General features: G+C 40.3%; 1 protein-coding gene across 7 annotated transcripts in view; it reads right to left on the reverse strand.

Moving 5' to 3' along the window:
- Positions 1-25701, reverse strand: part of LEF1 (lymphoid enhancer binding factor 1) — a 111830-nt gene that overhangs the window by 32810 nt on the left and 53319 nt on the right. For all 7 annotated transcript variants that reach the window (XM_019741940.3, XM_019741936.3, XM_019741941.3 and 4 more), the window contains exon 4: positions 1151-1283. In XM_019741940.3, the coding sequence (XP_019597499.1) occupies positions 1151-1283 (133 nt within the window). The remainder of the gene's footprint in view (positions 1-1150; positions 1284-25701) is intronic.

Here is a 25701-nt window from a genome sequence, read left to right on the forward strand (position 1 = left end):
AAGTCCTCAAATAAGTTGTCTATTTTAACTATGGAGGAAAATAAATGGGTTACGTATTTAACCTAGAAGTGCTCACAGTGGTGGAAGTGGTGGAAAAAACACCCAGCCTCTGAATGCCACTCTTTTTTTCCCCTCACTTAATAAATTTTGTTGTCTGCTATAGGTCAGAGGTAAGGCTGGACAAACAGGTGAAGTGCTGCCAATGGCAAATTTTACATGTGTGCATTCTCTGCCTTCACGTGGTTTTATAGGATCTTTTTAAAATCTCTCTCTCTCTTTTTTTTCAATTACAGTTGATAGTCAATATTATATTAGTCTTAGGTGTACAGGATTTTTTTATTTTGAAGTTCTAAAGACCCTACTGAGATCCAAGTGCTATGTACACAGAAAGAGCAAAGGCCATCCCGGAAGTAAGTTCAGCTTCCAAGTTTGCTCGAAGCAGATACGGGACCAGCAGTCTGGGAGAGCCCGAATTCTGTCCTACAGCTAACCATACCCACACCCATAAGCCTTCTGATTTTAAAAACCTCTTATGCTACATGTTTTTCTATAAATGATATAGAAGAGGAACTTGGTAATACTGTAGAGAAGCAAATAAGATTCATGTTATGGTTTTGTAGTTTATTGCTTATATCTAAGTTGGTGCTGGTAAATAATAAAAAGGATAAAACCCAGTAGGGATATAACTGAAACCAAAAGAAATCATTAAAGGCTCAAAGTAAAAATTTCCCACTGGGTCCCTTTTCTAACTTTTCTTTTAACACTACCATCAACGCCTAGTATATGCTGAAATAAAAAAATAACTGCAGGGGGCACCGAGGATTGAATTTGTAGTGTATTTGCACAACATACTGGTTTATATTGTGGACCCTAGATTTTCAGAGCTGTTGCTTTGAAAATAACCCTTCTATGCTTCTTTTCTGTTTTTTGTTTGTTTGTTTGTTTGTTTGTTTAATTCTGAAAAATAAAAGAAACAACAACAAATTCTTGCAGGTTTATAAAAAATTGCTATCAAATAAATGACTCATCTCCTAGAAATTTATTTTGATCCACCCAGTGACATGGAGCAAAGGTACCTGTAAGGTCACTTAGGCTGATGAGACAGGGATCCTCCTTTAATGAAACAGGCCTGGGAGGGCAGAGCTCTCACCTTGTTTGGAGTTGACATCTGATGGGATGTGTGACGGGTGTGATCCTGGAGAAAAGTGCTCGTCGCTGTAAGTGATGAGGGGGGTGAGAGGATGGACTGCATGAGATGGCTGCACCACGGGCACTTTATTTGACTGCAAAGTAACCACAAGGTCAACAGTTAATATAGATGCCCAGCTCCTGTCTCCTCTTCCAAAGAAGCAGACACACATTAGCAGTAACTGGGCATCAGCATAACGCAAGAATCATCTCCAGACCTGGACTATTGAAATCATCTGCTGTACTCATTTAGGGCTTCAGAATTTGTCCATGTTATTTACTCAAGTACGTGAATATCCCATCAGGAGACTATCAGTTATTTAACCAGCGACCCTCTGGAGATTTAAGTTGATTACTATTATTCCATATGGCATGAATCTCTGTCTATACCTGTTTTTACTCTCTCTCTTTTAAATTATCTCTTCAGGTTGAGTTCAACAAAGAGTTATTGAGAGCAAAAGTTATGAATATTTTATAAGCTCTTTATTCATTACATATGTCTGGCAACAAAAAGGCACTCATAAAAAATGTTCAATGAACAAATAAATGAATAGATATTGCAAATTTAAAGAGCAAATTTTTAAACAACCCAATAAATATAAATTTGCTGTACCGATATTCCCTTAGCTTATAGAATTCGTAATTCTATAGTTGTACATCTTTAAGAACCATGCTATACCATTTTTTCATGTTTTATAGCTTTGTCAATCAAACCTGACCATCCATTACACTTTAGCCCTATTCAGTTTATCTTCATGTTCTCTAGTTTGTAGAAGACAATTGATAAAAGGGAATTTCCAATTTTGAGTTTAACTGCATAACATGAGATATAGCTTGTGAGAACACTTTAAATTGTTTATATTTTATATATTTTATGTCTTATATTTGTTTAAAAACAGATTTTAAAAAAATGGAAGTCTAGGGGTTGCTGGTTAGCCCAGTTGGTTAGAGCGTGGTGCTCATAACACCAAGGTTGCCAGTTCGATCCCCATATGGGCCACTGTGAGCTGCACCCTCCTTTAAAAAAATAAATAAAAAATAAATAATAAATCGGATGTCTAAAACTATACAACAATAACAATTTTAAAGATATAGGTTATTAACTTGGACTTCATCAATTTGAAATTTGGGATCAGTTTGTTTGGTTAAAGCTGAATTTCTTCCCCCTCCCCTCAAGAAAGTGCTTAAGCAAATCAGTAATGCAAACAACACTCAGGCAGGTTAATCTCATTAGGTAGATAGTTTTTCACAGAAATGCTACATCTTTTCCCACCCACTTCCGCCCACCCCGCCCCACCAAAGAAAATAAACTCAACACAGTTATATACATGCAAAATATATTTGATTTTAAACACATCTACTAATTAAAGCAGCATCAGGAAGCTCTCTGTTTACAAACACTGTAATAATAAGTAACTTATGACTTTAAGAGGAAAAGGATACAATGAATTTTGAATACTCACGAATTCACTACTTCAGACATGCCTTCACTATCATTAGTTTGAATTAATGAGATTTTTTTTACTGTATTATAGAATGAAATGCATGTGAAATCTGTTTCTCCAGAAGCAAATATCTGTATTTAAAAATTTGAGGAAATGTTTGAAAGCTGCACTGTATAAACTCCTTATCATGTATGTCCGTGTCTGAATGGTTGAGGGCCCTGTAACATATTTGTGTATGGTGGCTGCACCTATGACATACACTAATTTTGAATTTGATGTTTTTCACAAATTAGGTATTAAAAGTATGTGGCTCCAATAAGAAGGTGTACCCTCAGGAAAATCAGAACAATTATCCTAGTAACACTTAATTCTCTTTACAGCCAGTAATAGTAATTCTCTATACCCTGTCATTACAACCTCCACCCAAAAGAAACTTACAAAAAAAAAAAAAAAGAAAAAAAGCAAGGGGGGGAAAAAACACACACACTTTTTTACACAATGATATAATTTCCATACTGTATTTTCCTTATTTTATAATTATCAGCTCCTCTCTAATGGCAGAACTTGCATAGCCCTTGGCATTTATTAAATAGAGCACTATTATCAAAGCCACACGCCTTTTCTCCATGTACCTCAGCACAGACATCTATGCATATAAATGTGTAAAAGGTTAAAAAAAAATGTCTCAGTGCTTTTCAAGTGGTAATGATGCAGTCTGCCAAATACACAGATGAGCTTCTTAAATACAAGGACTTTAGAATGCTAAAGAAGGTGGGGTGGGGGCGGGGTGGGACAGTGGGTGCAGGGATAGGAGGCTATCCTTCTAAACCCTTTTCAAAAAGGAAACAAAAATCTCAACACCCAAACGCTAAAATGAACACATTTCAACTGTTAAACTTAGGATAACTGCTTTGACTTGCATTTCCAAAGTCTCATAAGAAGCATAATTGCCAAACAACCTACCAAGATATTTTCTTACGGCAGTTATAAAGAAAGAGTAAGCATTGCAGAAATCTTCTGGAAATACATATATTTTGCATGCCTGTCTCATTTCCAGAGCACCACCGTAAGGAACTCGCATTAGCAAGCAGCATCTTCTTAATGTCTGACCCACCCCTCCAGTCATATAGCTCAGACTCTAGTGCCACGAATTTCCGCTAAATTATGCTATCCTTGCTCTCCTCTTAATTTTACGGTTTTCAACACAGATTTGCTTTCCTGTGGGAAGGAGATAAGAAGCCAAGGATTTTAATTTAAGCTCTGGCCTTGTCTTATATTTTGCAAGATGGATAGCGGAAGCAGCACTAGTCGTCTGTTAAAGCCAACAAGGATTATGTCCATTTTTGTAGCCAAATAACAAAAGCAATATGAAATCTCAGTATTATATGAGCACGATTCTAAGGTTTATATTTGCCTCCTGCCGACCACATCCACTATGCATGTAACCTATGCTACACGTCGCCATCACAGCCAAGTGTCCTGGCCCTCAACTGTGGGCCTCCCCCAGATAGCAGGAGGTTTTGTCCTGTGACACCATATGCACATACAAGGGGAGAACCTAGGCACTGCTATTCTGAGTAAGTCTTAAGACAGACAATACAACCATTCTGAATTCTAGTCCTCAGATCTCCAAATAACAACACGGTGTATCTTGGGGTGGGGCAAAAGGGTCGGGGGAGGAAGAATAACCAAGTGACTACCTAGTCTCTACAAATTCATGTAACTACGTTATAACGCACAGTTACACATGTGTACGTGGGCCTGTGTGTATATTCAGTAAGCACGTACAATGTGCCCGGCGCTATTCCAGCACTGATGGCCAACCCAGACCAGGTAGGTCCCTATTCTCAAGCAGCTTCCTTTCCAGCAGCCCCGAAGAAGTGGGGGTAGGGGTACTGGAGACAAAGAGTAACTACGTGAAAAACAACAAGCAAAATCCGAGAAAACAGCATCAAGTACTATGAAAAAAAAGGAACCTGTCATAGGAGAGACCATATATATCTAACCCTTCATATCACCTTAAAGCTGTAAGACAGCAAAAGTTCATTTAGTCCAAGATCCTTATTTTCTAAGACAGGACACAGAGGCCACCAAATCAAGCCATGACTATTGCCAGCCCTCATAATACAGCACTGCTAACTATACAGCTCGAGTAATATAGGGTCGCTGTGAACACAGTGTGAGTGGAAACCCCTCAGTCACTCAACACAGTGTGATCACGTAGTAGAGAAATTCCATCACTGTGCACCTGAGACGTCACTTAATAGAACCCAAGTCTCCTGACTGCTAGTCTGGTGCTTTTTCCTCTATACATCTCCCTGCTAGAGAGGGAGAAATGGTAAAAATCACTTTGATTCTTTTTCAGGTAAGTTCTAGCTTCCAGTGGAGAAGCACCAAGAATTCCCAGTGTGTGCCCTTTGTTTCATTTTCCCCGGGGTACAGCATGCACAATTACTCTACCTTTATGAGATATCCAGCAGCCTCGTGTCATCCCCCAAACCCCACTGTGGCTTAAAGAAGTACAGGAACTTATCTAAGCTCACATGGCAATAAGTGGCTAAGCCAGGCCACAGACCCTGCCTGGTCTTTTGATACCAACTACACTATAATATATTCTTTAATGTCAGGTAGGTGATCGGTCAGGTGTGCAAAGGAAAAAAATAACAAAGATAGAAAAAGTAGGTACTGGGAAAGGGGCAGAAAATATCAAGAGTGCTCTCTAGAAGACAGCTCTCCCACCTCCACTCAGCACCCACACAAGGCTATTCAGCAGGAAGCCCATAATCCTTCCCCAAATTTGAGAAACCACCACCAGACCATCCTACCCACAAAGCACATCATTATTATAGCAACGAACACCAAGTGCTTCCTGTGTGCTAAGCACTTTAGAGTACCTTTGAGGCAGGTACTATTATTATCTTCCTTTTATATATGAGGAAAGTGAGGCATGGAGAAATTAAGCAACTTTCCCAAGGGTGTAGAGCGAGTGAGCAGCAAAAAGCCAGGATTCAAACACAGAAAGTCTGGCTCTAGAGGCCATGTTCATTACTGGTACACTATGCAGCCTCCCTGAAGAGCCAAGTTCACAAAATCTTGCACACGGAGTTGACCATGTGGGCCACACCTGACAGGATGTGATCCATGAAATGACTGTGGTCTGTCCCAGGCACAGGAATCCCCTCAGACAAAGAGGCACCTCAGTAGAAGCGGTGAGACCTGCAGAGACTCAACTGCCACCTTTCTCTCCAGGACTGGAAAGGATTCCAAGAAGCTAGCGTGGCTGCCACCCAGGCTGCTCCCTGCAGGTAAGGACCTCTTTGGCATCACAGCCAAAAAACCCCACACCTCCTGTGGACACGAAGTGAGTGCTACTTAGAGATTCTGAGAGCCACCCCAAAAGCTGCATTCCCAGAAAAGACCCACTAGCTGTCGGAAAGTTGTCGGCCTCCGAGGGTATGGTTCTGGGAAGGACTAAAAAGTGGTTCGGCTCCCGGCTGGCTACGGCCTGGGCCTGCTGGTAAATAGCGTAACTGGGGGAGAGACCTGCTGGCCTGGTAGCTCGTCCCCATTGTGTACATCTCCAGATTTCGTCTAAAACCACAGCGCAGGATCTGGCTGTGCGTAAAGGTCTTGAGGTCCATTTCAGCTGGCTTTGCAGTGTATCAGTGGTCCTCCTGGTAATGATCGAATCCGGGGAAGTTTTAACATCCACCAACTTACTGAGGTGAGGAATTTCACCTGGCCTCAATCGTTATGGTGGCATCTTACTTTTTATTAAACTCTTAGGAAGTCTGGTACTCGTGAAACAGAAGCTGTGTAATTGCATACTGTGCCTTCCCTCTTCTTCTGAACGTCTCACACTTTCCCACAAAAAGGAGCAGATTTAAGTCACTCCAATGGGAAACAATGATTCTTGCATTGAGTTGACCTCCAAAGTAATGTCTAGTACTGGAAATCTTTCCTAAGACCAACCAAAGCCAAACACCTGATTTAGGTCCGATGTGGCTTTCAAATCTAAGACCACAGCTGGTTGTGCTGCAGCAGCTCTCTTCAGATAACGATGAGGCCCCAGGCTCTGCAGATTTCCGAGCAGGAACTGGTAAAGTGCTAAGGTTCACAAAGGTCACTGGGTCCAACTATGGACACAAAGGGATGGTCTAGTGACCTTCCCCATCATCAGACACCTGGGATGTTTGCCTAAGAGAGAAAGGAGCATGTCACAGGGAAAGGAATTAATGTGGATCAGACACCCAGTAAGTGCCCGCCATGTGGCCGTGCCTTTATATTCTCTGGCACTCATCTACGTAAGTGGGTAGTATCACCTCTGTGTTTATAGATGAGGAGGCTGAGTCCTTTTGGACACACAGCTCAGTAATAATTAGTTGAGAGAGGACTTATACTGGCATCGTTTGATACCAAGTTCTTGCTCTTCCTGCTCACTACTCAGCTCCTCTCTCCACCTCTGTTCCAAACAGCGCTGCCAGGCGAGTGTGGCCTGCCATGGGCACAACTGATCACTTGGGGAAGGCTGATGTCACTAGCAGAACTACAAACAGACTGCTGCAAGAGCTGCTATAAAGCAAAGGTGTGGAGCACCACAATGTTCCAAGTTCTCTATAGGGTAGTGGGTTCCATACATTACCTCATTTAATCCTGAAATCACCCTTAAGTTAGGCATTAAGGTTTCTGCTTTATAGAGAAGAAAACCATGGTTCTGAGAGGGTAAGTAATTTATACACGATCACACAGGATCTTAAGTAGCAGAGACAGGATTTGACTCAAGTCAGCGACTCTGAGGTCCACAGCTTATATCCCTGCAGAACTAAAAACAGTCCTGGCATCCTCTGATTGCCAAGTGGAAGAGATGAGTAATACTATTGTTTATTGTTCAAGTGCATGGGCACTGGAGTCAGTGAGCTCAAATCCCAAACATTTAAATGTCACTTAGTCACCGTGCTTACGTAATTCACTTAATTTTTCAGAATCTTGGTTTCCTCATACGTAAAATGGGTATTATTTATACCTCACAGGATTAAGATGAGGATTAATGAGCAATGCACATGAAACAGCTAATTCAGGTCGTGGCACATAATACATGCTCAATAAATATTTGTGGAATGGATAAAGGAAAGAGAAAAGGAAAAAGACAGCCAACAAATGAATTACTCTGCTCCCAAAAATTCAAATCACTCATCTCTAAGACAAAGCTAAGTTTTAGAATTTAGAACTATGCTTTCTTTCAGGTGAATTCCCTACCAAACTCTCCCTTCCCTACTCTGCCAACATACTTTTAGTCTAAAGTGTCTGAGATTCCAACACCTTCCTCTCATCACTGCTTGTAGAAATCCCTCCCACCCCGTTCAGGATCCATCACAAGTGGCACCTCATGCCTGAAACCTTAAACAACACATAACGTTCTGGCTTAGAACTTGCTACGGATACATGTACACACAGGTTTTCTATGTGCTTGCTTTATTTCTTCTATTGCTGTGTTTCCCTGAAAATAAGACCTAGCAGGACGATCAGCTCTAATGCGTCTTCTGGAGCAAAAATTAATATAAGACACGGTCTTATATTACATTATATTATATTTTACTATATTATTATCTTGCATAAGACCTAGTCTTATATTATAGTAAAATAAGACCTGGTCTTATATTAATTTTTGCTCCAAAAGACGCATCAGAGCTGATTGTCCAGCGAGGTCTTATTTTCGGGGAAATATGGTAGATTATATAATTTAATAGATAATAAAATCTATTTTTAATCATTGTTCAAAAATGTCTTTCAGCAGCAGTTCTCAAACTTTTTGGTCTCAGGGACTCTTACTCTTAAAACTCATGAGCATCCCAATGAGCTTCTGTTTGTGTGGGTTTATTTATAAATACTTATCATATTAGAAATTAAAATGAGAAATTTAAAAGTATTCATTTAAAAATGACAAACCCATTCATGTTAACATAAAAAATGTTTTTATAAAAAATTACCATTTTCTAAACAAAAACATTAGGAAGAGTGGCATTTAGTTATATATTTTTTGCTAATCTTTTTAAAATCTGGTTTAATGACGACAACTGGATTCTCTTATCTGCTTTCACATTCAAATCTCCATTTTGATTATGTTGTTTTGGTTGAAGTACATGAAGAAAATCTGACCTCACACACATATGGAAAGGGAAGGATTATTTTAACAGTTGTTTTCAGGTCACTGTGGAGCCTCGTCTTTGATACTGTACCAACCTCAACAAGTGGTAGGTTTTTGAAGGCTAGTTGCAATGTGGAATCAAAAACCGTATCAATATACTTTTTCTGCTCTTACATTACAATCCATTGATCTGCCTTGCACTATGAATTTACCCATGTATCATTTTGTAACATTATATGCATTGGTCATCTGGAAAATACTGGTTCATGGAGTTGACATATTTCATTATACATTAAAAATCACATTCATTCATATTATCACTGATGTCACCAGAAAAGCTTTAAGAATTTGGGGAGCTATCGAGCCCATGGTAGTGGATACAAATTTCTAATATTCTAATTTTTGCTTGAAACCTCATGGTTTATCACTGGTGACAAATGCTGTCAACTGTTTTCATCAAAGAGAGAGAAAGAGAGAGAGAGAGAGAGAGAGAGAGAGAGAGAGAGCGCTCATTTGTGAGAAAATATCTGCCAAATACCAAAGTTGGAATAAACCACTGTTTGTTTGTCAGTTATGCATTCAAAGGTCAAGATATAATAAAATTAATAAATTTTACTGCTTTATTGGGATATTCTTAAGTGACTCTGGCATTTTCTTTTTTCCTGGGAGGGTGCTGAGGTACAGAATTCAGTGACTACTGGTCCCATTCGCTGCCAAGGCACCAGCACTTTTACCCACCATTGCTTCTGCACCATCTCTGCAAATGTCAATACAGTGGAAAAGCAGTGTGTTAGTGCTATCAGGAGAACAGTTCTCACCTTGTGGACGCTCTATCTCGGAGTCCCAGGGGTCCACAGACAATACTTCGAGAACTGATGCCTATACTACAGTAACAGTACGGAAACAGTTGCTGATCCAAGCTAATGGAGTGAAAGGTAATGTTTCAGTTATGGTGAATTTAGAGAGAAATTAACTTACGGGTTACAAAGACGGAGTGTATTTGTGATATCCCTAAGCTATCGGTTTTTTTTCTCCCTCTTATTTTCTAATATTCTAAATGTGCAAATCAAGAGAAATCTGAAAAAAAGCAAACAAGAATATATAGCATATCCTTTTACAAATTTAAAATTTTAAAAACTCTTTTGACTCCTTTAATTTAACTCAGTATAGAACTCCAGACTTGTGGTTTTCATTAGATTTTGAATTATTTTCTTCAAAAGGATTCTTGACACACAACAGCTGACTATGGAGCTGCACCCTTTGGTGCTAAGAAGCCTTCTTCACTCCCTCGGGCCTTCTCAGTCATCCTCTGCTCTGCACTCACAGCCCCTGGGACCTGGCTCTATGCACTGACCACACCATGCTGTTACTACCTGTTTGTACATCTGTTTTCACGCACAGATAGAGGTTGTGCCTTGGTGACTTATCCCCTGCATCGAGCACAGGCCCCAGCAAAGTAGAGACATTCGATACCTATTTCTTAGGACTCATTGTCTGAATGAGGTTTTCAACACCAAGAAGTCAACTCCTTTCAAGAAAGAATTCAGACCCTTATATGAAAAACAGGGATTGATCCTTGTCTTTTCTATTGCTGCGTAGAAAAACTTGTTAGTAGCTTAATACATCACAAGTTTACTATCTCACAGATTCCGTGAGCAGGATTCCAGCCAGCACAGTGTGACTGGGTCCTCTCTCAGGGTCTCACGAGATACTGGCAGGCTGAGTTCCTGACGGCAGGCTCTGCAACCTCACTTTGCTTGTTAGTAGAATTCAGTCCCTGGTGATATGTCCCCATTTCCTTGCTGGTTGTCAGGAGGGGGCCACTCACATTCCCTGACAAATAGCCCCCTCCATCAAAACAATGCTTCTTGTTTTGAATGTCTGACTTCCTCTTCTATGGTATGACCAGTGGAGAACCCCCTCCGCTTTTCAAGGGCTCATGTGACTGTGCCGGGCCTACCCCATAATCTCTCTTTCCAAAAATGGGAGAGGGGGAGACAGAGGGCAGCTCTGATAAGCTCAGGATGCTACAAGGCCTAATACCCTCATTTAAGACAAAGATAACCCACTTAACTTTCTCATTTTCTTTCCTCTCGTTTACAAAATGTTATCACCAATTTATCGTTAGCAGATAAAAATGAAGTGCCATTACAAACATTATTGTTTGGTGATACAGTTATTCTGATTACACTATAAAGTTCTGAAGTTCAGTTAGTTTTGGTATTTTTCTCTTCTCCTCTTTTCTTCCTTTAATCCAGGGACTACAAAGGCAACAGTATGTTCCTCACATATCAGAGCTGACAGGAGTTGCTGTTCAGAGGGGAAGGGATGAGAGTTCGGATTAGCACCTCTTCCCCTTCTCTCTTCCCAGCCCAGGGGAATCAGGGAGAACTGTGTGTGAGGAAAGTGCCCCGCTGATCGCAAGGTCATGGCTTAAGGAATGGAAAAGGGCAATCGTAACACAGACTTGAAAGTCCAAATAAATTTAGTTTGAGGAAACTTTACACAGCGCTTTGGCTTTCTCTCCAACATTAACAACCAACATGTCAGATTTTGGCCAATCATTTGCCTTTTAAGAAAATTTTTAGAAAAGTCATTATTTTATATTTAAGTGCGACTCTCCTTCTACAAGTTTCTGTCTAACTTAAGCTTTATTTGAGCTTAATTATGTGACCCTTTAGGGTGACTAAAGAATCATATAAATGTCTTATAATTCATCAATCATTAATAATGCACTAAATGCTATATGAAGTAAACATGGTAGAATGAAATAAATCGAAGAAAGGCAACTGAGATGAGATAAAGTATAGGTCATAATAGTTAAAACCTGGATGTTTGAGTGAGAAAGACAAGAGAAAGGGCATTCACTGAATCTTTATACTATATTCTAGGAACTATGAATGATGCTCTGATAATTTGTGATCAAATTTATTCCATTTTCAAATGGGGAAACAAACTGAGACTTAGAAAGGTTAAGTTTTGCCCAAGGTCACATAGCCTAGCCTGTAAATGGTTGAACTTGGATTTCATACAGACCTGTTTTATCCCAAACAGATGAACTTTTCACTCTGAACTGCTAAAAAGAATGACTACAAAGGGAAATAACTCATTCTGGGAGTCAAAACAGGACCCCCTATTTTTCAGTCACTGGAACCTGTAAATAAATAGAGGGACTGAAGTCAAGGGTGAAAGCAGAGAGAAGGTCAGAATAAAAGGGAGAATGACTTCTAATTACGTGACACTGCAACATCCTATCAGTTGATTTCTTAGCACCTGTACTGCACCCCTAACCCTCTGAGTGCTGCATTTATTTTTCATGTTAAAGACTGTCTTTTTTTCCGTGTTAAGATTGTCCTTTGAAAATTAAGAGAAAGAACTGGAGTCATTCAAGATTAACAAACCAAGAACAAAACAAGTGCTAGTGGTAAAATATTACAAGTCAGGTGATATGGTGGGTAATTCAGAAGTGCAGTAAAAGGAGGAGGCACAGGTGAGAGGAAGGATGGCTGGATTCTAAGGAAGCAAGACGAGGAAGCAGGAATACTAGCTGCAGGAGCAAGGGGTTCCATGGGGTGCACGTATTTCTAAAATAGTACAGTGGGAAGGACATGGGATTGAGCAAGATTCCAATGGTTCACACCATTTTCTGGATCGCAGACACAAATACAATCACACATCAGTGGGTACAGGTGGGGGTTGCAGTGTGCATAGGGGAGAACAGGAACCCTAGACTAAAACTGCTGCCCTATTCCAAGAGAAAAGTGCTTGGTAATCACTGCATAATCATTCATTATTATTAATAAGCTGGAGTTTAGTCAGCTTGTTGAAAATAGTATTTGTGTCGGTCACTGGGGCAGAAGGTCCGTCAGTCAGTGAAGGTGGGTGCCACTCAGGAGCAAGAGCCTGCTTTGTTTCCCACAGAGAGCCCGGAGCATAGGTAGCACGCTGCACTTTCCTGTGTAGCCCAGGGACAGGGTGGTGTAAGGACAATAGGCAACAGGAAAGAAAGAAAGAATGAGGGAACTCCAGGAGCTCCAGAACCCGAGAAAGCATGCTGTTGTGGGGTGAGCAAATTCTCAGAAGTTCTCCCCCGAACCTCGTCAGCCATCAAGCCTGAATGGACTCAGCCGGGTTTTCTGGTGCTGCTCTGGGCCACCGTCCAGGGATGGCATATGCCAAGGGAAAGGAAGTCTTCCCCCGCCAGCACAGTAGCACCTCTCTATTACAGTTTCAGAGGGTTGGAAGATGCTCCCCATGGCACTCAGAATGTCCAGAGGGAAAGGCAGAATGGGGCCAGAAGCTGGATGAGTCCCTGGAGGTGAAGGGGTGGGGGTGGCTGGAGGCTGCACAGGGTCCAGGCCAAGGGAGTCCCACAGCCACTCAGATGGGGAGTGTGGAGAGTTGTTTATATGTTCCGGCTGTAAGTTAATGGGACAAAATTCCATAGGGGCAAAACCAACAAGCTTAAATCTAATCATTTTGTATTGAAAAGGGACCCTTCACACTTAAGGTGACTATAAAAAGCATCTGCCTTATTTTAAATAAAATTGGTTTTTGTTTTTAAGATCAGGTGTGAAGCATTTACAAAACAGTTGAATGGGAAGGCTTATGTGCCAATGTAGTCCCACAAGCCATCTCTGATTTTAATAAGTACCATATGTGTGAAATATTCTTCGCTTAAAACCGGTGTTTAAAAAAGTGAAAAGAGCAACATTTAAGTATGTGGGGAATCCTCATTTTTCTATAAAATTTGAAGAGCCTGTCAGAAATCAAAAGAAAAAATACAACAAAAAAATTATTTTGGATTCAGCTACTAAGACTAAAAGTCTAGTTGAGAGCTAAAGTTTATTAGGAAATTCAAATCATTTTCTATGAATGTATGAATGTGATATTTACACTGTAAGATAAGCATTAAAACTCTTCTATAGAACTGCTCTGTCCAATATGGCCGCCCTCAGTCACTAGGTTTCAGTGCTTGAAATGTGGCTAGTTTGAATGGAGAAGTATTTTAAATGTAAAATACAAACCAGAGTTCAAGCACTTAATGTGGAAACGAGAATGTAAAGTATCTCAATCTTTAATATTGATTTCACGTTGAAAAACATCTTGGCTATAGTACATTAAATGAAGTTATCACTAAAACTAATTTTACCTGTTTCTCTTTACTTTGTTGTGGCTACCAGAAAATTAAAATTACATACATGACTCGCATTTGTGACTTGCATTGTATTTGTCCAGCAGATCTGCTTTATAGTTTGAAAATCTGAAGCTAAGATTGCTTCTTTCCCTACTGTACTCTTATTTGACTTAAACAAAAGAAGTAGGTATATTTGTTAAGAAAATTTCCTTTTATGAAAAAGGAAACTTATGGATGAAGAAACTGAAAATCAAAAAAAAGTTCAGTGGTAGACCTGGCAATCAAATGTTACATTTCAATATCCCATACTGAGAGCCAAGTTAGGACGTTTAAAACCAAATATTTAAATGACAAGTAGTATAAAACTGTAGCATTTCATACTATGGTATGAAAGATATTACTAAATGATATCTTTTATAGGTTTGAGTGAGGCCTTTTGAATATAAATGGTTTGTTGCACAGCGGTTTATGTAACTTGTCCTTTGGCTCTGATTACTTTCAAAAACACCTAATACACATTTTCAGATTCACTACAAATTAATGATTAACTCACTCTTTGATGGCTGACCATCTTTTCCCTCTCACAACAGAGCACATTGTCTGAAAACCACCCAGAGCTTATCTTGAGTGAAAATGATGCTGTAGACATCACTATTCATAGGATATACTTAGATGAGTCAAGGAAAAAGAACCTTTTGTTTTGGATGTAGAAACAAAATCCTGAAATGAGTTGAAAATTAACGCAGAAAACTTAAATGACAAAGAAGAGTACAAAAACTGCGTTTTATATAATTTTGCACAATGTGATTCATCTTAAAGGCCCCCAAATAAGTCAAACTAGAAAACTTTCCTTGAAAACATTTGTTTCAGTGGTATAAACAGAGGGAGCAAAATATAAAGACCTTTTAAATAAAGACTCTTAATTCTGTGAATGTATTTTAAAACAAAAACGTTCTGTGGTCAGTCAGAAAATTATAGTAGCAAAGATGACAATATCTATTCTCTCTGCTAGTGAAAAAGGATACTTCTGTGAATATAAAATCAAAGATAAACCCCGTTTTGTACCATTTATTATGAATAGGACATTTTTTTCCTGAATTTTATTTTGCAGTCTGATGAAATAAAGGCAGAAACTGAATTCCTGATCTTTATAAATCTTTCCCCAAGAATGACCTAGCTATGTGCTGGAGCCAGCTTTTTATACTAGCTCTCCAGAGCTGATTACAGAATTTTTAGGAATTTTGAAAGCTTGTTAATTTTGTTAATGATGTTGGTAGCTAGAAGTTGGCCCCAGGAGGATTATGTATACCAGGGAATCTGGCAAATGTGAAAAGTCAGTGCCACTTTCCCCAAGCTGGCTGTTAAACATGTACCAACACACCACTGGCAAACACTGAATCCCTTCCTAAATTACTAGGTGAAACAAACTTTTCTTTATTTCTTTTTGACAAGCAACAGGAACATCATCTTGATCTTTGTCTGAAACGATTCCAGAATAAGAAATTTCAAAGATCATCCTTTGGCATGACCTGGGGTGACCTGATCCACAGCGCAGGGCCTGCTAACACAGAGGGAGTGTGCGGCCAGCTGTCATTAATCGCTCTGCCTGGTTCCTTGCCTCGGGGCCTAAACAGCCCTGGGTTTGAGTCACTAGATAGGAGGAGCTCCACTGCACAGCAGTGAGGAGAGGTGTGTGGAAGATTCACAGGCATTTTCTTCCTGCTTCTCAGGGAAATAGTTGATGTAGTCGTTTAAAAAGTGTAAAATGCTTAATGTAATTAGTTTTGAAAGTTACCCGTAACAAAGGAATTTTACACAGAAAAGCAAATAATGGAGATTGTGTCGTATGTGCATTAAAGAATGCCGCTTCCAACATGAGGGCAGTATATCAGAGTGCAATTATCTCGGCCAACTGCACAGAACCTGGCATTGGACTAAAGATTTTAAAAGAGGGAGATGAGAGGCTGTTGTCTTTGCAGCACATTCACTCAAGAAACACAACATAAATTCTCTCCAGAGAATAAGAGAATCGACTTAGGGATGTTTGAAAACAATTATGAATCCTAGGCAGACGTATAAACAAGCAAAAATAATCTAAGGGCTAATTAATGAATGTTTCTTAAGACACTCTGCTCTTTGCTTTAGCAATGCTTTTGCCCAGGTTTCTCTACCAAGACAGCGTGGGGGCCCATTCTCAGGCAAATAATAATAGCATATTGGATCTGAAGTCAAAAGACCTGGAGACTGTTCCCGGTCGTGCCTGCTAGTTGTTGTGTGAACTTAGGCAAATAACTTACACTTTTTGTGTTTTAGATTCCTCACTTAATGAAGCTAGTCTTTTCCCTGGTTAAGTTTGTATAAGGATCGGATGAGATCATGTATGGAGAAAACACTTGGCCAACGGTAAAATGCTATGAAAATACAATATTAATTCCACTTTGGAAAAAGAGAAGTCATTAAGCTCATTTCCTACACTGAGAAAGTTACTACCCGAGTCAGCATGCATGACTTTGGTGACTATCAAATCAAGCTCACTGAAATTTGCTGAAACAGTTAATAAAGGCCTCAAAGAATCCTCTCAATCACTGTGTTACTACAGACTTGCAGCCTCAAGGAAAACCCTACTTCCCTATTAAGACAACTTCTATGATGCAAATATACTACACTATAGTACATCTAAATGCTTAAAGGACATTTCAATTTAGCTCTTTAATATGTGTCACCTGCTCCATCTGACTACCAGTATTTCAATGATGTTTGAGGGAAGGTAGATAAAAGAATGATTGGCTGGAAATATATATATATAGGGGGTGAGGGTGAGGGTGGGGGAAGGGCATGGGGCTAGAAATACCAAAGATGCTCCATTAACACTGGAGGTTTAGCAAGAAGGGTAAATACAAGTGAGAGGAATGGCAGACAAGAACTTAGGTGTTTGTGACCCTGAGCGTTGAATTCCTGGCATCAACAAATGATAAAAGTGTGCGCCTGAATATTTCCAATGCTCTTTCTAGCATCAATGGCCGAAGGGACCTACAGCTTTGAATGTCAATACTCTAATATTCCGTAGTTCTGATTCTTCTAATAGTAGCTGCAGAAGCAGGAAGTTAGAAAGGCAAAAGAAAGAACTGCTTATAATGACTTATTTACCTGAACATTTAAAAAATTACTTTCAAGATGGATCAGTGTCATACTGCTGATCGTGTGCACTGGTTGAGGGCAGCGTGTACTGGTAATGTGAAGGGACATCAATAAAGCTTCCAGAACAGATGGAAGACAGAGGGCAGGAGTATTTTAATCGTCATTAAACCCGACTTCTCCCAGTGAGAGGACCTGTACAGTTGTGCTAATAATGATCTAGGGACAGAACCTCCAGGTAGGGCTATCCTGCCAAAATTCCACTAAGGGTTTCTCCCCTTACGTTGCAAAGAAAGGAACCACTGCACTTCTGCACCCCAAATCTACCTTGAATCTCACTAAATTAACCTTCACAGACTAATCCAATTGGACTAGTCTGTGACCAAAGTGGCAATTCTCCATCAGAAGGGCAGGGAGATCGCCCTTCTGCAAATAGAGTTAGTTGCAATGAACAGAGTCTCCACTGACAAAGTGAGCTGATGTTCAGTGCTTCTAAGTTGTATTAATTGTGTCATTATAGAGCTATGATCCTACATAACAGCAAACCTGGAGTCTGGATTCCAGGTCTCTAAGTATGTCATTCAAAGAGGATGCACCTTTGTAATTTGATCTAGCTATGAATAAGCCACTCCAAGGAAAGGCTGATGTCTTGGGACGAGGAAAGCCAAAATTGAACTATAACAAAACAACAAAATTTATATTAGTTTACAAAATGTTTTCATGTTCCTTATCTCATTTGGATCTCACCCTCATCCTGTAAGGAAAGTATTATTAACATCCCCATCTTTCAAATAAGACAAAGAATGCTCAGAAAAGCCCAACATCACACAGTAAGCAAAAGAAGCTGGACTCAATCCTATTTTCTTTCACCAAACCACGATGTAGCCCATCTTCTGGTTATCCAGTGGCCGAGAGGCCCTCTTACTAAGTTGGTCTCAAAAGCTGACGGGGAGCCAGGCCACAGAGGCCTAAGAGGCCGTCGTGAGAAATGTCAAGCTGCAAATGTGTAACCAAACAAGAAATCACCACAGAACCTTCCCCTCCTCTTAACACGTGATCACCGCTATCACCACCTGTGCTTGTTTTACAAATGGTTATGCGGTATCACCATTAACACGCTTATGAGCAGTATAATCGATAAATTATTCACAAGCCTTGCGATTCCCAAGCTAAGCTGAAAAAGTGAATGTCTAGAAAGAACGGAGGCTATCATTCTATTAAGGAAATTCCCGTCCATAGAACAAAGAATCATCACTTTAAGGAATCTATATGGTTCTGTTTCTCACTTTCCCTTAATTTTTCAGTTTATATTAATAATGATCATTTCTTCAGGCTCTCAACTCTTCCACCTAATTAGCAATGCTCTTGACTGTTACTGCTAATTCTTGAAAATAATTAAATTTATTTTACCAGAATTTGCATGTCTATTAAAAAAATCTATGGGAATTCATTTTTCTCCACTGACACTATTTAAGCCAATTTTAATGTGTAAATGTGCCGATCACACAAATTGTAAATAATACATTTTCTTTTGTTTAACATAACCTGAAAATTTTCTCCTCAGCTTATTACTAGTTTAGTTATGTTTTCCCTAACCAAGTATGTTGACTCGTTTAACCCCACCTCCCTTTTCAGAATATTTAATTAGGTGATATTGAGGGATTTAAAAATATTTAAAAGAAATAGATAGGAAAATAGTTTTTCAGTTCCTCAAAAAGTTAAACATAGAATTACCATATGATCTCACAATTCCACTTTTAGGTATATACTCAAGAGAACTGAAAGCGTATGTTCACATACTTATACACAAATGTCCGTAGCAGCATTATTCATAATAACCAAAAAGTGGAAATAACCCAAATGTCTATCATCTGATGAACAGACAAACAAATTGTGGTACAGGCATAACACCACTTCGCTTTATTGTGCTTTGCAGATGTTTCATTTTGTTTTTTTTTTACAAATTGAAGATAAAACCTTCCACCAGCAAAAAGATTATGCCTCACTTCTTGCAATGCTCAGTTGCGGTGGTCTGGAACCAGAGCTGCAACATCTCCAAGGTATGGCTGTCTATCCACACAATGGAATATCAGTCAGCCATAAAAAAAGAATAAAGTTCTGATGTATACTAGAACATTGATGAACCTTAGAAACTATGCTAAGTGAAATAAACCAGAAATAAACAAAAGGTCATACATTGCACGATTCCATTTATAAGACATGCCCAGAATCAGGAAATACATAGAGACAAAAAGTAGATGAGAGGTTGCCAGGGGCTGAGGGGATGGGGAAATTGGGACTGACTACTAACAGGCCAAAAGTTTCTTTCTGGAGTGATGGAAATGTTCTAGAATTAGATAGTGGTGATAGTTGCACAACTCAGTGAATACTGAAAATCACTGAAATGTACAATTTAAATGGTGAATTTTATGTTATGTGAATTACATCTCAATTTTAAAAAATAAACTAAAGACACAAGAAATGATTTAGACTGAATAAAGGCTAATTTTACTTCGTATGTAAGGCAAATCAAAGTGAAATTTTATTGTGTATGTGTACTGTATCTCTGAGCCCTGTAATTCTACATCAGTGGTGATGGGGGAATCTCAGAAGGCTAACCTTGGGATTATACGTAATCAAAGCACAGCGCACAGCAAAAGTATGACACACTGTGTGTTTAGTGATAATACGGATGACACCATATTATCACATCAAGTCTAGGAGCTGGCCTCTCCGCTTCCCCCACAGACCCAATTCCTGGGCCTAGCTCAGTGTTACTAGTGCTTCTTTGCCGCCCCCCTTCCGGGAGCTCTCTGGAGTTCCATAAATGGCATCAATCTGACTCTCTGGAGGCACTTCGGTGAACTGACAGTTGGGAACTGGAGATTTGCCTTTTCAGGTATTCTCCAACCTGCCAGAGGATGATTAGGGTGTGTGCAGACCTCCTAGGAACTAGCACTGTCTTCTTAGCCTGCTCTCAGCTGCCAGCAGGACAGATGGGTGTGTGCCAGGGACACTGAAGGGAGCATACCTGCAGACAGCGGCAGGCACTGAAGGGCGCCAGGGGCATTCTGCTGGCCCAGACACCCAGCCTGGTTTAGAGTCATCAGTAACCTACAAACCATACATTTTAACCTGGTGTGCTAAGTACTACGGTTTATGGTTTTCTCTTGTATTTAAAAACGCAGCAATTTTTAAAACTTAGAAACGTGTTAAGAATCCACTTCAATATCCACTCCTTAAGAGTACTACTAGGGTTGGAATAAAAAACTTAAAGGCCACTCTCTTAGAATTTAAAAAATCGTTTTTACTTCAAATATCTCCATTTTTTCAAATGGTTTCTAATTAATTTCAATAATCATGATTTTTACTGTTATGCATGAAATTTTTAAGGCTTCTCTCTCATTTCTCTCTCTATATAGAGGATCTGGTCCAATTCTTATGACAGAGCAATGAAAATGATCCCATCTCTTCCAATGTAAAGTCTCCATCAGGGCTTTCATTAGCCTCCTGTCATAGGTATGTGCAAAACTGACTCCTGGGCTTGAGATGAAATATGCATTTTATCTCATCCGAGAGAAGGAAAACTGCCACCCACTTCAAAGCGATCAAGTGCAAAGCAGTTTCTTAAAATGGAATTCAAGAGCCGAAAGGAGCCTGAGGGCTCGCAAGCCTGACTATCCTTAGTTGGCAGATGAGGAAAGTGACGTCTTGGGAAGTCAGGGAGCTGGTTGTCTGCAGTCAGGCTCCAGATTCTCCCGCTCCAAGTCCAGGACACTACGCCACTACCAGGTCAGCCAAAATGCTCAGAGGCCAGCCCAGATCTGGCTCAGAGAGAGTAAACAATCCAACCAATGCAGTTCACTTCTGTTCAACTCAACCAACTTTAAAATGAGTGTCTCCACGTTAAGGTGCAGGGCCAAACTAGGAAGCAAGGCCAAGGGGACAAAGATTAGTGAAATCTCATCTGTGTTCTCCAGGAACTTAGCCTCTGCTCAGAGAGGTAAGACACATATGCAAATAACTGTAACACGGAGTGTTCAGAGCAAAGCTAGGCCAGTTGGAAGGGGAGCAAGTCCAGCGGGAGGTAACAAGCTGCAGGGACAGAGGTGACAGAGGGAATGGCACACGCGTGAGCGCCGTGAGGAGGCAGAGGACGAGGAGCCCAACGTGGTGACAACAGAGTGGGTGTGGTAGTGAGGGGAAGGGCCCGGAGAAAGGCTTCCAGGCTTACAAACCTGAAGCTCGGAGAACAGTGAGGCTGCCCGTTTGTGGACAAAGATGCAGAAGGGAGACGATGAGGAACGACAATGGGGCTGTTTCCCGTGTCTCCAGAAGCAAACTGGCAACAAAAATAATGCCACACATTCATGTACTGAGGAGGCTATTCTGTTGTCATCTCATGCAACAAAATTAACAAAGTGACTCGCATGAGGTCACTGGGCTAGAAAGTGGTAGAACCAAGGCCTGACTTCTGATCCCTGGCCATTCTATAGCTCCATTACTGCCACCGCTATTCATGGATGAGTTTCAAAGATTAGTTGCATAAATAGAAATTTTTCCCAAACCGAGTCATGTTGGTAAAAAATATACATACATACATATATGAAAATGTGACATCACATGATCATCAAAAACACTCAACGACGAAGAGCAGTTTGCATGTATTTATATTCCCCTTCAACTTATATGAGCGCTCTGAGGAAACCTATCTGAATGAGGAAGCAAACAGGTTGAAAATGGGTAATGACAGAGGGATGAGAAAAAGTCACTCAGCAGGCCAGACAAACTATGTGTCACCCAGAGTCTAACAGGGCTGGTAACTTGAGCCTGATTGGAAAACATTAAAAAACCCTACCTCACACCTCACATGCCTCTTAAGATAAAAAAGCCCGTTGGTATTAATGAAAAGTCTGATTGGGCCTTTAAACAGTCCACTCTCTCTACCTCTGGTTATGCAACGCCCCCCCAGGTTTTTTATTCTGCATGAATGTATAGACTGGCGCCAGGAAGAAGGGCTGAGGTCAGGGACCTCTGCGTCAAACCTGATGGAGTTTATGGGCACAGAGAGGAAAAAGGTTTTGTTTTTTTTAAAAAAAAAAAAGACCACACTGATTTATCAGCTTTGGTTCTGGGAAAAATGAAATTTCACATAATGTGTACAAACAGAAAACAGACCAGAAATATATGCACTGAAATGTTAACCACAATGTTAACTTGTGAGACTACAGGCCATTTTTGTCTCTTGTGCTATCTGTATGTTCTAAACTTTCTACCAAGAAAATTATGCATTAGCCTCATAAGCAAAGAAAAAGAGTTTTATTTTATACAGAAAAGGGAAATTTTAGTACTACTTAAGCTTTCTTGTATAAAACAAATCACATACTATGAATTTTATTTTGGATAGCCACTGAGCTCAGCCTCAGCTGTAAACTTTTAGGCTTTTCGCAAAATTTCCCCCCATGTTTCTGTCAAATAACTGATTATGTACACGTACACGTACACACACACACACACACACCATTTTAGGTCCATCAAAGGAAAACAAATTGGGTGTTACGTCTTCTGACCATCATGGAATCCAATAGTACACTTTCATTCCTCCTCTTCCCCCACTCTGCTGCCTTTCACTGCCATTTCCCCTGTTATTGATAACAGAGACAACAAGATACAGAAAACCTAACTCATAGGGACAATTACCACATGAAGGTCTTCTAAGAGGAGCCAGGACATCCTCAGAAAGCAGAACTCGGACGATTCAGAGCCAGACAGCCACAGTGCTATGCTGGCTCCAAAGGGACAGGCTGCCTGGGCAGGGACCGGTTAAGACAAAGAAAACTCATCTTCACTTGAATTCAAGAGAAATGGAAGTATTGATGAGACCTGACCAACTAACTATTCACTCATTCTGGAAAGTGTATAGCTGCAAGGGACCTTGACCTTGACATGTGTCTTCATAACAGTGTGCTTCGCTTTGAGGTTTCCTCTCTAAATGGCTCAGATTTTCCACATCAACCTTCAGGTGCTTTGCAAGAGATGATAGTTTCGTAACAAGCCATAACATGGTGCTGGTAATGAAAAGGTCTCAGTTTATTGTCATCTTATCTGCGATCAGTTTGCGATAGCACCTTACTTTCTGCTTCTTTGGGTTTGACTCACCCTTTCTCCCTGCAGCCCGACTGGGCTAAGCAAGAGGTGCAGCACGGATGTTTTACTGGACTCGTTTTTTCCTAACCAAAACAAAGCAATGGCACTCATGAAAATCGGTACTTTCCTTCTGAATGTGTACAGTAAATCATATTAAAACATGGGAGATGCCTTATGGCCTTGGAACTGGGGAAACTTCCACCAAAAGAAGAGCAAGCCACATGATCAAGAGAACCGTAAGTGGCTAGAAAGGTGACCCACTTCAACTCACCAGATCTTTCCCCAAGGCAAACAGGATCACCCATGAAACCCACACAAATCACTGTCTTCTCAATTTCCTTATTCATAAGGTAGACTCACACGAGGTTAGGATTAACAGTTAAATAGCAGGTTTAAATATAAACAGAAAACAAGCAAACAAGCCCTTCCTGTTGAGCTGCTAGTTTCTCTCCTCCCTCGCACTCCTACTCTTATTAACCCTCTTAATTACATTAAAAGGATCTGGAGGGAAGATCCTACTAATAATTAGAGTTGACTTATGTGTGTTTTTCATTCTCTATCTGCAACCAGGAATACACGATTGGATCCAGACCAAGTATCAAATTCAGGAGGTCCTTCCTGTGTCCCCAGATTAGCAGGCAAACTTTGATATGTAAAAACATACATGTCTACCTAGGGATGCAGTTGTGATAACAAAGGAGCTCGGCAGACAAAGGATCATTTGTTACATATGCTAGAAGCTACCTATCTGCTGGGGGCATGCTATCTTTAGGCATATGTGAGTTAGCACCTGTGTGGACGAACTAATTAAATGGGAGGAAAGAAGAGAAATCCGTTCCCTGTAAGGCCATCAACTATTCTTCCTCAGTGTTTTCACCTGAGCACTTCCTCCACACTCAATTTGTTTCAATGATTAACAGACGAAAGTTAAATGCTGTTCACTTGCTGGAGGCTGTGAAACGCTTCTGCAAACGAAGAGGAGACAAGTGTCTTCAGTATAGTGAGGTGATTAGGCATGAAGTCTGGGGCCAGACGCCTGGGTTGCCTGGGTCTGAATAGCACTGCTTACCAGCTGGGTGACTTTAGCAAGTCACTCCACTTCCATGGGCCCCCATTTCCTCATCTGGAAAATGGGAACAAGAACTTGAGTACCCTTGGTAAACTGTATGCAGTGTACATGTATCAATATTTGCAAACCACTTAGAACGGTGCCTGGCATATGGTAAGTACTATGTCAGTGTTAAAAATAAACGTATGTGAGGTGCTTAGACGAGTGGCCAATACACATTCCCTATTACTACTCCTGTCTGATGTAAATCTTAATCTAGAAAACAGAAGCCAAAACATTCAGGGTCCTGAATACAAAGACAGTCCCAGGTTCTAAACTATGGCCTCCTGCTACACACACACAGATTTTTAAAAATTCAGACGAGTGATTTTCCACCATCAAATCCCAAGCTCTTGGAGTGGGGGTGAGGGGCAGATGCCGAGCCCCATAATTAAAAAGAAGTCACCATTACATACCACGGATTTGTTTGAAGAGCTTTACCAATACAAATTACTTTCTCCCAGAATTTCAAGCAATTATCACTTTTAAAGTCTAGTGGGGGAGGGGTGTGAAAGGGAAAATAATGAGAATTTGTGTTACAGCTGCTGTTCCTTTCAATTGTTTATATGCTGCAAGGGTGAGGAGCCTCCGGTGGGGAGGGGAGATGGGGAGAAAGGCAGGTGGCAAAGTTGGCTAAACAGGTTTCCAGGTAGAAAATTAGCATCCTTCAAACAATGCTTAATTGTCAAAATTTTTCTGTCTGCTATTTTGAGTATAGCTACAGGGGTCACTAAGTATTATAATCATTTCCTTATAGGGCATGTTTTCACTTTCTAAAATTAACATCCTTCATTATTTTATTCTCATTTCTCTGAAGTCAGAATTTCTCACAAGCATCATACTGTATGGGCATTTCCGATCTCTACAATAGCTTCAATCTGTCCCTGTGATACAACCATTTGTTGCCTAGAAGGTTGCCAATACGATGATTATAAATGTCTTTGAGACTGAACTTGTGCTACTGATATTTAATAAAAAACAGAACAAAAAAAACAACAACACACACACAAGAGGTTATTTTCCAGTGAAGAGAAAGACATATCAACGTTCTTCATTTCTTCACCGTCCTAAGAACGCTCCTCTCTCCACTTCTCTCAGGACATCGACCCAGCTAATGCCCTCCCTGAGCACAGGCAGCCCTGCAGGCCTCCCGGGGCGGGCAAGACTGACAGATCTGGGTTCAGATCTCGACTCTGCCACCTCTCTAATCATTGTCTAGTTACTTAACCTCTGTTTCTTCCACTGCAAAATGGAAATGTTAACATCTACCATGCAGTGTGCTGGTAACGATTAAGGAAAAAATATATAGAATTAACAGCCTTTAGTAGCTGCTCAATAATAACGACATGGCAATCTTTCCTATTATGTCAAACCGTGGATGGTTTTTACAACTATA

Source organism: Rhinolophus sinicus, chromosome 1 (genome assembly GCF_057876585.1).
Source record: "Rhinolophus sinicus isolate RSI-liver-muscle chromosome 1, RSI-T2T, whole genome shotgun sequence".
In the NCBI taxonomy this organism is placed as follows: Eukaryota; Metazoa; Chordata; class Mammalia; order Chiroptera; family Rhinolophidae; genus Rhinolophus; species Rhinolophus sinicus.